We start from the raw sequence: 17,741 nt of genomic DNA, 5'->3' as shown, positions 1-17,741 counted from the left end.
AGATTTACATCTTTGGCTGGATGTGGCCAGTAAACATTATCTAGAGCCTCTTTTTTTTTTTTTTTTTTTTTAATTTTTTTCATGTTTATTTTTGAGAGAGAGTGTGAGTGGGGAAGGGGCAGAGAGAAGGAGACAGAGTCTGAAGCAGGCTCAAGGCTCTGAGCTGTCAGCAGAGAGCCTAACACGAGGCTCGAACTCATGAACCATGAGATCATGACCTGAGCCAAAGTCGGATGCCCAGCTGACTGAGCCACCCCGGTGCCTCTAGAAGCTTCTTTCAAGTCTTACCCCTAATCAGGTTTCCTAAGCACCTGCAGCCAGTCTAATAACTGTTTTCTATCTCCAAAGTACCATCTTCAAAATAATCAGCTCTTGGAGAGTAGTCATATGCTCCCACCCCTTGGCACCACCACTTTATTCTTGGAATAAAGAATCTTAGATGAGGGAATATCAAGTTGCTTTTGAAGTCACAGCCTTGTCATATACGTAGGATGAGAGATGGGCAGAGCCTTGGGACATGCGACCATTTCAGGGAGGGAAGGGGTGAGAGGACTGTAGCTTAAAGAGGTTAAAGTTTGGGCACTTGTGTCTTTTTTAAGTCAAGGTGGAAATGGGCAGTGGGGTAGCCCGAGAAGGATCCAGTGGGGTGGGGCAGAATAAAGATGCAAGAAAGAGGTGTGGAAAGTAGTTGCTGGATCAGGGTGGAAGGGCTTTGAGCTTGAAATACCCCACTTCAACAAAGAGTAAAGAGAAATATTGGAGACATATTAGTGAGAAGTAGGAAGTTGTGTCCCAGGAAGAAAGCAAGGTCGCTGCAAAAATGAGGTGGGCACAGAGGGAGTTAGAGCATGAGGAGGTGGGAAGAATTTGAAATAGGAAGCAACCATCCTAGGGGATATTGGAATCTCTTGCCGGTCAGTGCAGCACTGATGGACCCAGGAATGAAGGTCCTGCTGAGGTGGGATAGCATACACTGAGACCAGGCTGCCAGATTTGGTGACTTCCATTGTAGTATCAGTGGTCTGGGATATGAAGCAGGAATGAGTGGTGGAAGGACAGTGAAACGGGGAATCTGCCTACTAAGTGGTGTATCTGAGCAGGGCATACAGGTCAGGGAGCAAGGTCTGTGAGGGTCAAAAGTAGATAGAAGCTGAGGGCCTAGAAGGAACAGGACAGGGTGATGTGCATACAAGTAAGGGTGAGATTATATTTGGTCTGGGGAGAGGAGTAGATCAATATGTACGTTTTCTTCTGTCACTTTGAAACCTGCAAATTGATACATAAAAAATTATTCCTCTTCCATAGCTAAAGTATGGTTCCATGTTCTTAATAGTTGGTATTTTTCTCCCCACTACTGTTAATTTCAACACTGTTTTCTCTTCCCATTTGGCTTGAACATCTGGAGATTTCCCACCCGCTCCTGTTCTGAGGTCAGCCTTCTAACTCCTGTCATTTTGGTCTAGCTCAGTGATCCTTAGCCTTGGCTACGCACTGGACTCTGCCAACAGGTGCCTGAACCCTACTCCACAGAATCTGATTTAATTGGCCTGAGGTTTTTTGGTTTTGTTTTTTAAGCTCCCCAGGTTGATCTTTCCAAGTGTTCTCCCAGCCAGGTGTTCTCCTAGGTGGGAGTGAGGATTCCCATTAATGTGTCACTCATGTTGGGGACAACCTTGTGAACACAGGCACACTTCTGTAGCCACAGCCATATCACAAGCATGGCTAAGCATCAGGACTCTGGAGTCAGATGCCTGGGTTCCTCTCAGTTTTGTAATCCCAGGCAAACTCTATATCATCTAGAATCCTCAGTTTCCCAATATGCTGATGAGAATAATCATAATAATGCCTGAAAAAGGGTTCAATCAGATAATGTAATAAGCTTATTAGCACATTGCCTAGCACATAGACGTACTTAACGAATATTAGGTTTTTTTGTTAACATTTTTGTTGGGATTGTGTTAGTATTGTTTCTAATATATGGTTTGTCCATAGGACCATGCAAGTTAAGTTTAATTTCTTCCACACAGTATTTATTTTGTATGTATACATTGCTTAAATGAAGGAAGATTGTAAGCTATCTTGTTTTTAAATTAAAAAGCAAAAAAAGCTTTCTGACTGCAGTAACAGGACATAGAGTTACAGTAAAAAGATGGCAGGGGTTACTTTTCTAAATATTTAGTTTAGTTTCCATTTGCTTGGTAAGAAAGTAGTCACAGGTTGGCTCTGTCAGAAACTTGCAGATTTCATAAAGGGCTGAGTGTGGACTACGATTTTTCTAGAATCTCACTCTGGCAGGAACCTGCCCAATGATAATTCAGTTATATCTTTTACTTTTTCTCAATACTATTTACGCAACACCTCTGCAATATTTATGCCATGTAGCTACTGTTTTCAGTGTTTGTAAAAAATAAAAAACCTGCTCCCTTAATGCCTATCATTCTGGCAGGTCCTTAGTGGGTAGTACTACCTTTCTGATGAAAGGTATTTCATCAGATATTTCTGATGAGCTAGCTGCCTACCCCCACCACAAAATGATCGTTCCAGGGGTCAAAACTCTTGCTAAAAACAACATTAAACGTCTAATGGGTATTAACATACTTGCATTTACAAGCAGTGAAATTTGTCGTCTTCATGTTGTTATTTATGCAGCATTAACCTTTTTCTCCAGATCATTGAGACTGAAAATATGATGGACCGAATTGTGACTGGCTTGTCTGAGTCTAGTGTCAAGGTGCGGTTAGCTGCCGTCAGGTATGAGCTTTAAATGGTCTGAATAAAAACCCTTTGCCGTGTGTTTAACCTGTTTCCTTTCCGGACCTTCACTGAGTAAGCGCAGAATCCAAATGTTACTCAAAAGTATTCTCAGGTGAACTCATACAGTGTGTAGCATCGTTTAACAGAGAAGCTAGCTTGAAAAGCCCGTGAAGCCCTGAAGTAGTTGAATTAACAATGTCTATAGATATACTTGAAGTGCATATCAGTAATTAGTGAAATGCCAAGCAGTGTGTTTGAAAAGTAAAAGTTTGAGCTTCTTTTGAAGCTAATTTTGATTGTTCTTTGTAGATGTTTGCACAGTTTATCTAGATCTGTGCAGCAGCTTCGAACCAGTTTCCAGGATCATGCTGTGTGGAAACCTTTAATGAAGGTAAGAAGCAAGCAGCAAGCAGCATCCATTCCGACAGAGTCTTTCGTGAGTTGAGGTAGTAGCTGACCGCCCTCCCGGTCTAGGAGCAGGGCTGATGTTTGTTTAAAACATTTTGAATATTTATCTCCTCAAATCTGATGTTGTAAGCATCTCAAGGTCTGCTGAACCTGTTTCCAGGGTCAGCATCTCAAGTGTGACAGGGAAACAGGTGCCTAGTTATCTTTTCTTAAACGAAAGTTTAGTTTTTCATCTTATCTCCTTGTATGTTTGGTATTATTACACTTTAGACTTGATCCAAAGTCTTTGTAATTTTTAATTATAAGAAGGAAAGAAATCAGCCATTTAGAGATATAACTTGTTCCTAGTCTTTTGGGAATCCCTGGATATTTTTTTTTTACCACAGTGTTATCTTCTGCTTCTCTACACCAATATCACTTCTTTGGTCTTATAGCTTTCCTTGAGGGCCAAAAACAAAAAAGTCATTCAGGCCAAATAAGTCTGAATCAAGACTTCAACTAGGCATCAGGTGGCTGCTGATGTCCGCCGCCCCCCCCCCCCCCCCCGATATATTACAGAACCATAGGTCAACTTGGTCTCTGGTCCACCATTTTTTTTTTTTTTTTTTTTTTTTTTTTTTTTTTTTTTTTTTTTGATGCTCTCCTGTTTCCCAAAATAATTCCCAAATATTTCCTCTGGAGCCATTTTCTCTAATTGCTCAGCTCATATGAATCGGAAATGGAACAACATGCTGTTTCTAGCTAGTTCTACCTGGGCAAAGGTTTGGTGAGCCATGTAGAAGGATTTCGTTCACTTGGGTACATGTGAGTGTATCAAACTACTACTTTGTTGCACAAAATGTAATACTAAAAGCTTGGAAGTAAATCATTGATTTATTTCAGATACTTTTAGGTTTCTGTTCAAAGGCTGTTTGCATGGCTATTGATTTTTTTCCCCTTTTGCTTTGCTATGTTTTCAACTATTGGTTAGCAAACTATAGAAGAATAGGCATTTGATTTTAATTAAAAATTTTATTTGTTGTCATTTTTTGTCCTTATTTTGGTGAAATTCTGTTTGGTCAGTGTTAGATGTCTGCTTCTGAATTTCAGTGTTATATCTTACACTACATTGAGTAATGCTTTTAAAATTTTCATAGAATCTATCCTGTTTTTATCATTGTTACCTCATTTGAAAATAAAACTCGATAAAAGTGTATTAATCTCTATATAACAACGAATAGTATTTTTAAAGTCAATTATTAAAGCAACTTTTTATTTTTTATTTTTATTTTTTTCAATATATGAAATTTATTGTCAAATTGGTTTCCATACAACACCCAGTGCTCATCCCAAAAGGTGCCCTCCTCAGTACCCATCACCCACCCTCCCCTCCCTCCCACCCCCCATCAACCCTCAGTTTGTTCTCAGTTTTTAACAGTCTCTTAATGGTAAAGCAACTTTTTAAAGCCTTGGTAGGCACTCACTTATTTCTACCAATGATTCTAAGTAGTATAATTTTTGCAAAATGATTTTTTTTTCTTTTTTTTTTAATTTTTTTAAATGTTTTATTTATTCTTGAGAGAGAGAGAGAGAGAAACAGAGACAGAGCATGAGCAAGGGAGGGCCAGAGAGGGAGGGAGACACAGAATCCGAAGCAGACTCCAGGCTCTGAGCTGTCAGCACAGAGCCCGACGCGGGGCTCAAACTCATAAGCCTTGAGATCGTGACCTGAGCCAAAGTCGGACACTCAACCAACTGAGCCACCCAGGCACCCCTGTTTTTCTTAATTCACATTCTTTGAGCACCCCTTTTGTGCACTGCCATTCAGTTGATAGGGGCCAGGATAAATTAGACCATAGATAGATTAGTCCTTTAAGAAGCTTAAACTTGTTAATAGCAAAGGAGATTGGCATGACTGCACAAAGAACTTGAATAGTGGGCCGTAATAAGGCTCCTAGGAAAGGTCAGAAACTAAGGCAGGAGGTGTTCAGAGGAAGATGGAACAGCTTCTGACTGGAAGGGCTTCAAGGGAGCTTGTGGAATGGGGACAAGCTTAAAGAACGGGTAGGGCGTGTACCTGAGGGATATAGGAAGGGAAGGATATGGCAAGGGAAGATACATAATCTCAGAGGGGGTTGTGGCAAACACAGAGATCAGGATGCATAGTATATGAGATTTGATCTTCATCAACTAGGTAACGGTGCACAGGAGAGTTAAAATGCGTTATCTTAAAAGAACTATTTCTATTTTGTAATTCTTGCTTATTCTTGGGAACTTCAGACTTGATTTAGCTGAAGAAAGCAGATAACATGTTTAACTCTGAATTTTTTTTTTGTGATGATCCATTTCCAGTTTGTATAACTAGATCTTCTAAGATTACTTTTGGGATCATGAGTCCAATCCTGATCTGATGGCTGGTGCAGAGGATTTAGTTGAAGTGGATATTCCATATAAGTGGTGGTGTTTCTGAAGCCTTCTCTCTTAGAATCTAGAAACCACAGGTTCTGATAACAGCTAATGGTGACGAACACTTGTCATTGTGCTTTGCTGTCTTCCGAGTTGAGTGAGAGTCCATGGCAGTTTGTTTACTTCATACCTGTTATATGTGGATGATAACAGTTATGACAATAAATTAACTTTAAAAACTTGCATTTCTGTGTGCCAGTTACTGTTCTAAAATTTTTTCACATGTTAATTCTCACAACAATACCATTATCCCCACTTTACAGCCAAGGAATTAGTATACTTACTTAGTGTTGGAACTGAAGTTTGCATTCAGGAAGTCTGTGTTCTTTATTCTCATGTTGCTTCCCTTAACATTCACCGTATCACATTTAATCTTCAAAAATCCTACGAAGGAAGTGCAGTTTTCCTCAATTCAGAGACTCAGAGAGGTTAAGTAAACTTGAGCATATTTAAGTAAACTTGAGCACATCTAGTAAGTGGATTAGGGTTGGGACCAGGGCTGTGATTCCAGTGCTGAAAACCAGTCCCCACATTTCCCTAGCTGTGTAGTAGCTTGACTCATCCATGCTCTTGGTCAAACAGGTCCTTCTAGAGACAACATACATCAGAATGTTTCAGGCCCTAGGGCAACTTTGTGGTTTCATAAGTGGTCTGATGTGATGGAGTAAATGGAGCTAACTTGTCCCAAAGCCATCCTATGGTGTTCACACTTGTCGTATAGAGCACCCCCTCCCTGACTTGTGTTTGTCTCTTTCTGTGCAGCACCTGCCATCCTGGCAGTGGGGCTGTAGCTTCTCCTGCAAGATAGGTGCAAGGGTCTTAGTCATAATTAGAGCACCAGGTAAGGTTTGACACGGTATCAAGTGGATCTTCCCTAACTCTTTCTCCGATATGAAAAGTCAGGTTACAAGATAAATTGTGTTTGGTTCTCATTTGTTCTTATGATCTCACCTTCATTGTTCCAAACCATTAATAGCATCCCTTTTTTAAATTCCATAGGTTTTACAAAATGCACCAGATGAAATCCTAGTAGTAGCATCTTCCATGCTATGTAATCTTCTTCTTGAATTTTCTCCAAGCAAAGAGGTTAGTATCAATTTCTCTTCCTAGGCTTTGCCCAGTCTAGAGCTTAGTCAAATAATTTTCACAGCAGTTAACTGAAATTGCAGGATTGGGGTTTAAAAACTACTTCTGAATTGTTTGATGAGGGGTGTGCATGCAAATTAAATCATTTTTCAAAATACGGTTTTAATTTCCTATTCTCCCTTTTCTGTCTGGCATATGAAGCTTATTTAAAAGATATTGTAGCTTACAGTTAACCTAAACTGCCCACAACTGCAAATGTAAGGAATAATTACAAAAGTAATAGACTATTTTCAAACTGTATATACTAAAGAATAAATGAAGACTCAATTTTATAAACCAAGATGGGAAATCGTTTCAAGGAAATAACTGCTGCCATTGGAAAATCATCTTTTTAATGTTTAATGTTAATGGTAGTTGTTTGGGGAGGGATTGCAAGTGGGAATATTTTTTCCCTTTTGTACATTTTACAAATTACATGTGTATGTATTGTTTTTAGACTAGGGAAAACTACAATAAGCTTTAATAAAGGAGAAGGAGCCTTATAAAGTTAGTTTTATTATGTGAAAATATCTCTGGTCTGCCCAGTTGCGAGCCAAGGGTTAGCCACTACCCTTTATTTAGTAGTTCCATTTTTGTTGAGTTTCTTTTTGGCATTGCAACACCTGTAGGCTTTTGACTATAATTAGGAAGGCATTTAGTAACAAGGTGGAGGTTCAGAGACAGTTATTCAGCCAGCAGAAATCTTGGAACAAACGGGGAGAGACTGGGAGTTATTCTGAAGGAAGAGAAAGTCTAGACAGGATGCCATAGTTTCCATCTGTTTTTCTCTGCCCTGGTCCTGGGGTTCTTGGCATGATGATGATCTGATTGCAGTCAGTACAATACCATTTATCATCGCAAACAGCTCTTCTGTTGCCTCAGATCTACCTTCCAAATATATAGTCAGGGTCTGGTTAGAAGTGAGGTAGATGAGCTCAGGCATAGGATCATTAATGTGATTTTTTTTTTAATTAAAGAAAATTTTTAAGTTTATTTTGAGAAAAGGAGCGTGCATGCACAAGTGCACAAGCGGGGGAGGGGCAGAGAAAGATGGAGCCAGGGAATCCCATTCAGGCTCCGCCCTGTCACTGTGGAACAGGGCACGAACTTAGGAACCGTGAGGTCATGACCTGAGCCAAAATCAAGAGTTAACACTTAAGGACTGAGCCTCTCAGGTGCCCCCATTTTTTTAATATTAAAAATAAACTGGACCCTGAACTGCAAGGGAAAGAAATGCTATAAAAGCATTTATTAGGCTAGTTGACAAAATTGACACACGGACTATAGATTTGATAAAAGTATTGGGGCGCCTGGGTGACTCAGTCGGTTAGGCGTCCGACTTCAGCTCAGGTCACGATCTCGCGGTCGGCGAGTTCGAGCCCCGCGTCGGGCTCTGGGCTGGTGGCTCAGAGCCTGGAGCCTGTTTCCGATTCTGTGTCTCCCTCTCTCTGCCCCTCCCCCGTTCATGCTCTTTCTCTCTCTGTCTCAAAAATAAATAAATGTTAAAAAAAAAAATGATAAAAGTATTGTTTTAACGTTAATTTCTCTGAATTTGGTAACTGCTCTGTAGTTATCTAAGAGAACATCTTCGTACTTAGGAAATACATATTAAAGTATGAGGGGTATATGCTCTACTTTCAAATTGTTCGGAAAAAGGTAAATGTGGATATGGGCATACAGAAGGAGAGAGAGAATGATACAGCAAATACAGCAAAATGTTAAAAATTGTTGAATCTGGGAAAAGAATAAGTGGAAGTACCTTATACTATTCTTGCCGCTTTATGAGTTTGAAGTTACTTCCAAATAAAAAACAAACAAAACAGGAGGTGGGGAGATGGGCAAAATGGATGAAAGGGAATTGGGAGACACAGGCTTCTAGTTGTGGAACGAGTAAGTCTCAGGAGTGACAGGTATTGTAATAGCATCATATGGTGATGGGCTGTACACATAGCATGATGTATATATAAACTTGTTGAATCACTGTTGTACAACTGAAACAATGTAATATTTTGTGTCCGCCATACTCAAAAAAGTTTTCAAAAAGAACAAAACCAATTTGTACAAGTGGAGGAATGTGTGCCCTTTTCCAAAAATTTTTGAAAAGCACTGCCCTTTTTTTCCCCTGTGTAAGTCTGAATTGCTTAAGACAGTTCTGGAACCCACTTGAAAGGTAGCCTTTTAAGCATTCTTTGGTGACAGTAGATCTTTCCTCTAAGGTGTGAATTTTTTTTTTTTTTTTTTTTTTGAGAAATCATTAAACCTGTTTTCAGCCAAGGATCCTAAGTAATAAAGTATGCTATGTTAGATGTAAAACGTGGTATGATTATAAAAGTATGCGGCAGTTTTGTTCGTACCATTCATAGGTAGTCCTGACCATAGTTCTAAAAGATGGGTTCTGCGGCATGTTTGGAATAACATTGACAATCTGGAAAGAAGAGTTTGGTTATGTAAGTTCCGTCTAAGCCACCATGTTGCCATAGTCCCAACAGGTAAAGAACACGTGGGATACACGTGTGCAGCAGGCAGGGAGTGAGCATCTCAAATGACGGTGAGCATGAGAATGTGGAATTAGATAGTGGAATCATAAGGTCATGTGTGGAATGTACAGAAATTAAGACAACTCCGGAGTCTTTCAGAACTACATAGAAAAGAGAAATGACTGGGACTATTTTTAGTGTTGGAATTATTAAGAGAAGAACTGTTCTTGCCTTTCTCAAGGTAATTTTTGTATCCTTGTGAAAGTCGCTTGGAGTTGGGTGAGAGTAGGAAAGAAACCATAGACAGAGTGCCAGGGTATATATACATTCAGTCGCAAACCTGACTTTAAAACTGTGCATTTTTCCTTTCCAATCATAGCCAATTTTAGAATCCGGAGCTGTGGAACTACTTTGTGGATTAACCCAAAGTGAAAATCCCGCTTTGCGAGTGAATGGAATTTGGGCTTTAATGGTATGTTTCGTTCTTTTATATATGTCATAATTTACAAAGAGAATGGAGCTGTTATCAAAGTAAAAACTAAAGAATGTGTAATTTGAAATGTCTGCAATCTGCTTTTTAAAAAAATGTTAGTTTGGCCCAGTTTTCTAATGACCGAGGACCTGGAAAGACTGAGTAGTCAACTTTCAGATTTGAATATAAGCAAGTTGCACGTCCACTGGGTGCCACAGTTCTCCCATTTTATTATTAAGGAAAGTGGATACATGTTGAAACTGGACATCAAACATGGAGAAAGCCAGTTTTCCTTATCATGAATATATTGATACCTGCCTTAAGCTACCTGCTTTACAAAGCCCTTTCATGTCTCCTTTGCTCTTTATAACAACTCTGAAATAAGCCAGGAGTAGTCATATTTCACAGACAAGTAAACTCAAGCACAGAGTGATTAAGTAACTTGCCCAGTGTAACAGAACGATGCATAAGTGCTTAATAATTTCTTAACAACTTCTAGTAAATAATTTGTGATAATCTAAATTATAAAACTTTGTAACTATGAAGTCAATAACCATTTTTCCTTAAGATTTATTAAAATAAAATTTGTTGAAATTGAAAATGAAAATCCTACACGGATTTCTTCAAATATAATTATAGTAGTTACAATTTAGTTACTATGCATCAGACACTAAGCACTGTGTTTTATCTCTAATTCTTGTTTTGAGTTATATTGGTTTATATCCACTTTATAATTGGGAAACTGGGACTTGGAGGGTAAATGAATCATCCAGGTTGTCACAAGTAATAAGTGATGACAAAAGGTTCTGAACCTGTTTCAGACTGATATTCTTCTTCCTGTTCCATGTATATCTGCTGTTTTTTCAGACAAACTTTGTGATAGAAATAATCATCTTCTAAGCAAACACCGAATCCAGTAGTTTCGGGTGTTTTTCTCTTAAACTTTGCATCAGCTGTTAGCACTTCTCTTTCTTGAGACTCTTTCCCAGGAGTTAGCTTTGTTTTTTTTTTTTTAAAACCTCACTTTCTTCCCAGCCACCTTTTTAACCTCCTTCTCAGGGAATGTTTCCCCAGTTTCAGTACCCAGGTTCCAATTCCCTTTACACTTGAGTTTCAGGGACTTCACCTACTCTTATGGTTTCACCGCCCCCTAATAGAAGTTACTTTGAAATATATATACCCAAACAAAATTGTCCCTTGTTTCCCAGGTCTATCACTTAAATGGCCTGTGAGACTTCATTTGTGGCCTCCCTGACATGTACAATTTATTGTTGAAAATTGAACTTATCCCACTCCTCATCCATATTAACTATCTTATTCTCCTTGGTCACTGTATAACCAGCTGCTGCTTTCTTCTCTGCCCACCAAATATCAAATCCTGGAATCATCTTTGGCTTGAGTCTTTCCTTTCTTTTTTTTTTTTTTTTTTTTTTTTTTTTTTTTTTTTGGAGAGACAGAGTGTGAGCAGGGGAGGGTCAGAAAGAGAGTGAGACACAGATTCCAAAGCAGGCTCCAGGCTCTGAGCTGTCGGCACAGAGTCTGATGCAAGGCTCAACTCACGAACCGTGAAATCATGACCTGAGCTGAAGTCAGTTGCTTAACTGATTGAGCCACCTAGGCGCCCCTGGCTTGGGTCTTTGTGACACAGCCCAGTACTCTTTTTACTCTGCCATGCCACCTTGTGTCATCAGGTAACTTCATCTTTCGCATGTCTTAGCTCCTTAATTAAAAATAAGTTCCTGTAGGGCAATAACCACGTATTATAATAAGTCTGTAGTTTACAAGAGATTTTTGTTCCAGAAGTTGATTTACGAGTTATTTGGAATTTGCTGTGTTTTTATTTTCTTCAGATGTTTTTATAGCTTCAGGTTAAGCTGGGGTAAGCCATAATTTGTGCAGGAAGGAGAAAAAGGAGCAAAATAGACACCAGCCATCTGGAGTTGCTAGTAATTTGGATTCACCTCCTACCCCTTGAAGAGCTTCCTATAGAATATAGCCCAGCCATATCAACCCTAGCATAGTACTGTGAATATACTAGGTGTTTCAGGGCTGGTAAAGTTAACAAAATCCACTACTAACTTGAACCCGTAATATGGAAGTCCTTTTTAGTTATTCTCAAAATGGGTGGCACAGTATAGTCATTAGCAGTAATTTTGTTATTGAAGTGCACAGAAGGCAATTTGATAACCAGAAAGATTTCTCGAAAGTAACCAAGCTCAGGGGTGCCTGGGTGGCTCAGTCAGTTGAGAATCTGACTTGGGCTCAGGTCATGATCTCACAGTTCGTGAGTTTAAGCCTCACATCAAGCTCTCTCTGCTGTTAGTGCAGAGCCCACTTCAGATCCTCTGTCCCCCTCTCTCTGCCCCTTCCCTACTTGCACTCTCTCTCTCAAAAATAAATTAAAAAAATAAAAATTAAAAAAACAAAAGTAATCAAGCTCATAGATACAGATAATAGATTGGTGGTTGCCAGAGGCAGTGGTGGGAGAAATGGGTGAACTGGTTTTTTGTTTGGGTTTTTTTCCTCTTTTAGTCTAAGTAAATTGAGTAATTTTTTAAAACTAACAGTAGATTTTGTATTTATTTGACAAATCTTAAGACACTCAAATGCCCATATCAGGAAGTGGTCATATTCCTTATACAGGAGGGTATATAGGAGTTATAGTTATCTTTCTCTTGATATAATTAATAGGTGATTAATAGGATTCAGAAACATAATGTGACTTAAATTTAAGGATTTCTGCAGCTTTTATTTTTACTTTGAAAATTATCAGAGTTACTATTAAAATATAATTTAATAAAGCAAATTATGCATGATTCTTGAAACTTCTTTAATCCTTTCAGAATATGGCATTTCAGGCTGAACAAAAAATAAAAGCAGATATTTTACGAAGCTTGAGTACTGAACAGCTCTTCCGGTTATTATCAGATTCAGATTTGAATGTGCTGATGAAGACATTGGGACTTCTTAGAAATCTCCTCTCTACTCGGCCTGTAAGTAAAATCATCCAGGTTTCCAGATGAACTACCCCTGCATATGCAGTGCGAAACGTTGCCCACCCTCACTGTTCCCATCGATATCTGCCCAGAAGTGATTCAAATGCTGCCCCTTTCCAAAGAAGTTTGAAGTTAGTATCAATATCACTTGCATAGGTGTTCTGGGAGCTGCTTTACCATATAGCCACCTGACCCTCCACTCCTCCACTGCCTGTCCTGTCTCCCTCTCCTTACTCCATGCTAGATGTGAGCCGGCCTTGATATGTCACTTTATTCTTACTTGGTTTGCTGGCCAGAGTGGGTTTTCTCATCTGCCTAAATCACTTACCTCTGGGGCCTCTGCTTCTTTCCCTTTAAAGAATCCTTCTCAGTGCTATTCCATAGATAGCTCCTCACCCTGCCAACATTTACTGGATTGACCTCTGAAGATGTCAGCATGGGGAACAGTGGGTATATGTCAAAGCAGGAGAGGCTGAGCCTCGTGGGGTCCCTCTCCTTGTTCTCTAATGTTCCATGAACAACAGTGTCAGTGACATTCAGGTAGATGAACCATGGTGGTTCCTTTGTGTCTCCCTTGTTTTCTGAGCCTTATTCGTACATTTGTGCGCCAGGGTGTTAGTAAATCTGTGCCATATTTTCCATGTCTCTGGCTTCTCCCCCTTCCCCATACATTTTTAAAATTCCTTTTTCTTTAATATCTTTGGGCTTGAGGATCCCCAGTGATTGCAGTCCTGTATTCTATCAGGCCAAGTCTGTGTTCTCTTTATCTTCAAGTCATCCAGAAAAATGTAAAATATATATGTATGTATGTGTACATAATGTGTATCTCTGTATGTATATGTGTACACATATAGAGAGAGAGAGGGAGAGAGAAGGCAAAATGCAGTTTTATACTATGATAAACACTATCTGTTGGTATCTAGTTCTGTATGCAGTTCTCTTTCAAGCAGTTATGTATTGTTTAACTTTGAGAAGTTTTCTGTTCTTTTCTATGGTGTTTTTCTCTGTTCCCCAGATAATAATTATGGGTTTTCCATTATTTTGCAGCATATAGATAAAATAATGAGTACACATGGGAAGCAAATTATGCAAGCCGTCACCCTTATTCTGGAAGGAGAGCATAACATTGAGGTCAAAGAGCAGGTATGTGTCCCCCCACCCCCTTTTATTTTCCCCTGAGGAAAATCTTCCACGTGTGAATATCAAGAAGGATCCTCATTAGGAGTCTCCTGAATATTCAGATCTGCAAAAGATAGATTGCTGAGATCAGAGGTGCTGTAGAGACCAGAAAGATTTGAGAAGAAAGATCCTCCATCACCCCTGAAACTGTCTTCAAGAATTCTTGCTCCCAGAATAGAAGAAAACATTACCAGAGTCTGTAGTTTCACCCTCTGTGTCATGCACTGTTCACACTGTCCCTGTATATATAGGGATATCACCATTGATCATCCCAGAGTGAATCCACTCTCCAGGACTCATCATTTCCAGCTTTCTATATCCACCATGCACTGAACTGAAACCCCTGTAACACCCTGATAAAATAATCCCTTATGGTGGAGTCGTTTTTCATTTTTTTAACCCTAATACATCCCTTGTCTTTATTCCTATCCCATACTTGTACTTTCTGTTTTGTTTCAGTACGGCAGGTTTAGGGTAGGCATAAAAATACAGAGACCCTGCATTCATCAGGAAACAGTTTGGGAATTACTTTTCTGTATTTCCTGGGATTTATTATAGGATCTTTAACATAGTGTATGTTTTGTCATAAAAAGAAAGGTCACCTACAAACTTAAATTTCTAATACAAGATCTGAGGCAATGGTAATGTTCAACTCTCTGACATAGATGTTGGCTACATGGTGTGTTCACTTTCAAAATTCATTGAGCTGTACACTTTCATGCGTGGAGGAAACCTGCCCAAGGTCATCAGTGGAGAGTTGAACCTAGAGTCTAAGTGCAGGGCCCATGCTCCGCATTCTCTGTGTTCCTGAGTGAGAGTAATTCCTCAGGCTTCAGAACAGTGCAGGAAGTAAGAGTGGTAGAATGTGGGGGCTGTAATTGAATTTGTGAGCAAAAAAGGCAAAAATATTTGACAAAGTGATTTTAAGATGGACATGGTAGCTGATTTCTCTTAAAATTCAATAATAAACAACTTTGTTTATTGATAAAAATTTAACACAGAAAAACTAATCTCATAGGCATCACTGAAATTAGGTTGAATGTGATCTATTGAACACAACAATGAAGAAGATGCATTGTTCAAAATATTCTACCTGAAGAGCATAGGTGTCCATTTTGTCTATAAAAACGCCTCACCTAGATAGAATTCCTTTAACTTGAAAAGTGTAGCAAGGCAGAAAGTTGAGGCAAGATTTGGATGAGGGCCAAAAAAAAAAAAAAAAAAAGACCAATAACAGTAATGTGTTCTGTCAGGACTCAAATTATACTCTTCATATAGATCTTGGTGATGGTCTGGGAGTGGGTAGGTGATGATGGGAGGCTTAAACTGTCTGGTTGTTAGCTGGAAGTTTAATTCTTCTCCGACATTATCTGATAATGTTTTTTTCTTTCTTGAGGTATATTGGCATCCAATAAGCTACATATATTTGAAGTGTATACTGTGATATGTTGACATAGGTATATACCATGAAGTGGTCACCACAATCAAGATAGTGAGCATATCTATCACTGTCCTTCTATTGGGAGCACGACAAGTAGTGAACATATCTATCACTGTCCTTCTATTGGGAACAAGACAAGTATGTCCATTCTTCCCAGTCTTATTCAGCAGCCTCTGGAGTTGCTACCAAGTGCAATAAGGCAAGAAAAAGAAATAAAAGGCATGTAGATTGGAAAGGAAGAAATAAAACTATTCCCAGACAACATGAATGCCTTGATAGAAAATGCCATGGACTCATCAAAAAAAGTTAGAACTAATCAATAAATTAGCCAAGGCTACGAGATAGAGAAAGCTATTGTATTTTTTTTTATTTTATTTTTTTACTTTTTAAAATTTACATCCAAATTAGTTAGCATATAGTGAAACAATGATTTCAGGAGTAGATTCCTTAATGCCCCTTACCCATTTAGCCCTTCCCCCCTCCCACAACCCCTCCAGTAACCCTCTGTTTGTTCTCCATATTTATGAGTCTCTTTTGTTTTGTTCTCCTCCCTGTTTTTATATTATTTTTGTTTACCTTCCCTTATATTCATCTGTTTTGTCTCTTAAAGTCCTCATATGAGTAAAGTCATATGATATTTGTCTTTCTCTGACTAATTTTGCTTAGCATAATACCCTCCAGTTCTATCCACGTAGTTGCAAATGGCAAAATTTCATTCTTTTTGATTGCCGAGTAATACTCCAGTGTGTGTGTGTGTGTGTGTGTGTGTGTGTGTGTGTGTGTGTGTGTATACACATACCACATCTTCTTTATCCATTCATCCATCGATGGACATTTGGGCTCTTTCCATAATTCGACTATTGTTGATAGTGCTGCTATAAGCATGGGGGTGCATGTGTAGTTCTATTTTTAGTTTTTTGAGGAACCTCCATACTGTTTTCCAGAGTGGCTGCACCAGCTTGCATTCCCACCAACAGTGCAAAAGAGATCCTCTTTCTCTGCATCCTTGCCAACATCTTTTGTTGCCTGAGTTGTTAATGTTAGCCATTCTGACAGGTGTGAGGTGGTAGCTCATTGTGGTTTTGATTTGTATTTCCCTGATGATGAGTGATGTGGAGCATTTTTTCATGTGTCTGTTGGCCATCTGGATGTCTTCTTTGGAGAAGTGTCTATTCATGTCTTTTGCCCATATCTTCACTGGATTATTTGTTTTTTGGGTGTTGAGTTTGGTAAGTTCTTTGTAGATTTTGGATACTAACCCTTTATCTGATATGTCATTTGCGAATATCTTCTCCCATTCTGTTGGTTGCCTTTTAGTTTTGCTGATTGTTTGCTTCGCTGTGCAGAAGCTTTTTATTTTGATGAGGTCCCAGTAGTTCATTTTTGCTTTTGTTTCCCTTGCCTCTGGAGACGTGTTGAGTAAGAAATTGCTGCGGGCAAGATGAAAGAGGTTTTTGCCTGCTTTCTCCTGGAGGATTTTGATGGCTTCCTGTCTTAACATTGAGGTCTTTCATCCACTTTGAGTTTATTTTTGTGTGTGGTGTAAGGAAGTGGTCCAGGTTCATTCTCCTGCATGTCGCTGTCCAGTTTTCCCAGCACCACTTGCTGAAGAGACTGTCTTTATTCCATTCGATAGTCTTTCCTGCTTTGTCAAAGATTAGTTGCCCATACGTTTGTGGGTCCATTTCTGGGTTCTCTGTTCTATTACATTGATCTGAGTGTCTGTTCTTGTACCAGTACCATACTGTCTTGATGATTACAAAAAGCTATTGTATTTTTATTTTTTAAAAAAAAAAATTTTTTTTTTCAACGTTTATTTATTTTTGGGACAGAGAGAGACAGAGCATGAATGGGGGAGGTGCAGAGAGAGAGGGAGACACAGAATCGGAAACAGGCTCCAGGCTCCGAGCCATCAGCCCAGAGCCCGACGCGGGGCTCGAACTCACGGACCGCGAGATCGTGACCTGGCTGAAGTTGGACGCTTAACCGACTGCGCCACCCAGGCGCCCCTATTGTATTTTTAATATAGTGGTGTGAACAAGTAGAATTTGAAATTCTAAAAACAGTACCATTTATAGTAGCTCAGAAACCATGATATACTTATGTATAAATCTCACCAAATATGTGCAGGATCTCTATGCTGAAAACTTCAAAACACTGATAATGAAAAAAATTAAATACCTAAATAAATGGAGAGGTACACCATATTAAAATGTCATTATGTCTTATTCTTGACATATTTTGTTGGATTCAATTTACTGAAATTTGGTAAGAAATGCTTCACATCTATATTCACGAGAGATAATGCTGTATAGCTTGTGATGTCTTTATCTGATGTTAATATTGATATTTGATTATTGGGGAATGCTTGCCTCAGGGAATGAGGTGAAGGCATTCCCTCCTCAGTTTTTGTAAGGAATTTGTGACGAATTGGTATTCTTTCT

General features: G+C 39.1%; 1 protein-coding gene across 3 annotated transcripts in view; it reads left to right on the top strand.

The window, feature by feature from the left end:
• The window catches only part of ARMC8 (armadillo repeat containing 8), a 108,709-nt gene that overhangs the window by 75,021 nt on the left and 15,947 nt on the right, over nucleotides 1-17,741 (top strand). For all 3 annotated transcript variants that reach the window (XM_045503522.1, XM_045503523.1, XM_045503521.1), the window contains 6 exons: nucleotides 2,669-2,751; nucleotides 3,064-3,145; nucleotides 6,607-6,693; nucleotides 9,589-9,681; nucleotides 12,525-12,674; nucleotides 13,725-13,820. In XM_045503522.1, the coding sequence (XP_045359478.1) occupies nucleotides 2,669-2,751; nucleotides 3,064-3,145; nucleotides 6,607-6,693; nucleotides 9,589-9,681; nucleotides 12,525-12,674; nucleotides 13,725-13,820 (591 nt within the window). The remainder of the gene's footprint in view (nucleotides 1-2,668; nucleotides 2,752-3,063; nucleotides 3,146-6,606; nucleotides 6,694-9,588; nucleotides 9,682-12,524; nucleotides 12,675-13,724; nucleotides 13,821-17,741) is intronic.

The sequence above is a fragment of the Leopardus geoffroyi genome, chromosome C2 (assembly GCF_018350155.1).
Source record: "Leopardus geoffroyi isolate Oge1 chromosome C2, O.geoffroyi_Oge1_pat1.0, whole genome shotgun sequence".
NCBI lineage: Eukaryota > Metazoa > Chordata > Mammalia > Carnivora > Felidae > Leopardus > Leopardus geoffroyi.
Note: the sequence above shows the minus strand (reverse complement) of the source record. Positions and strands in the feature narration are given on the sequence as shown.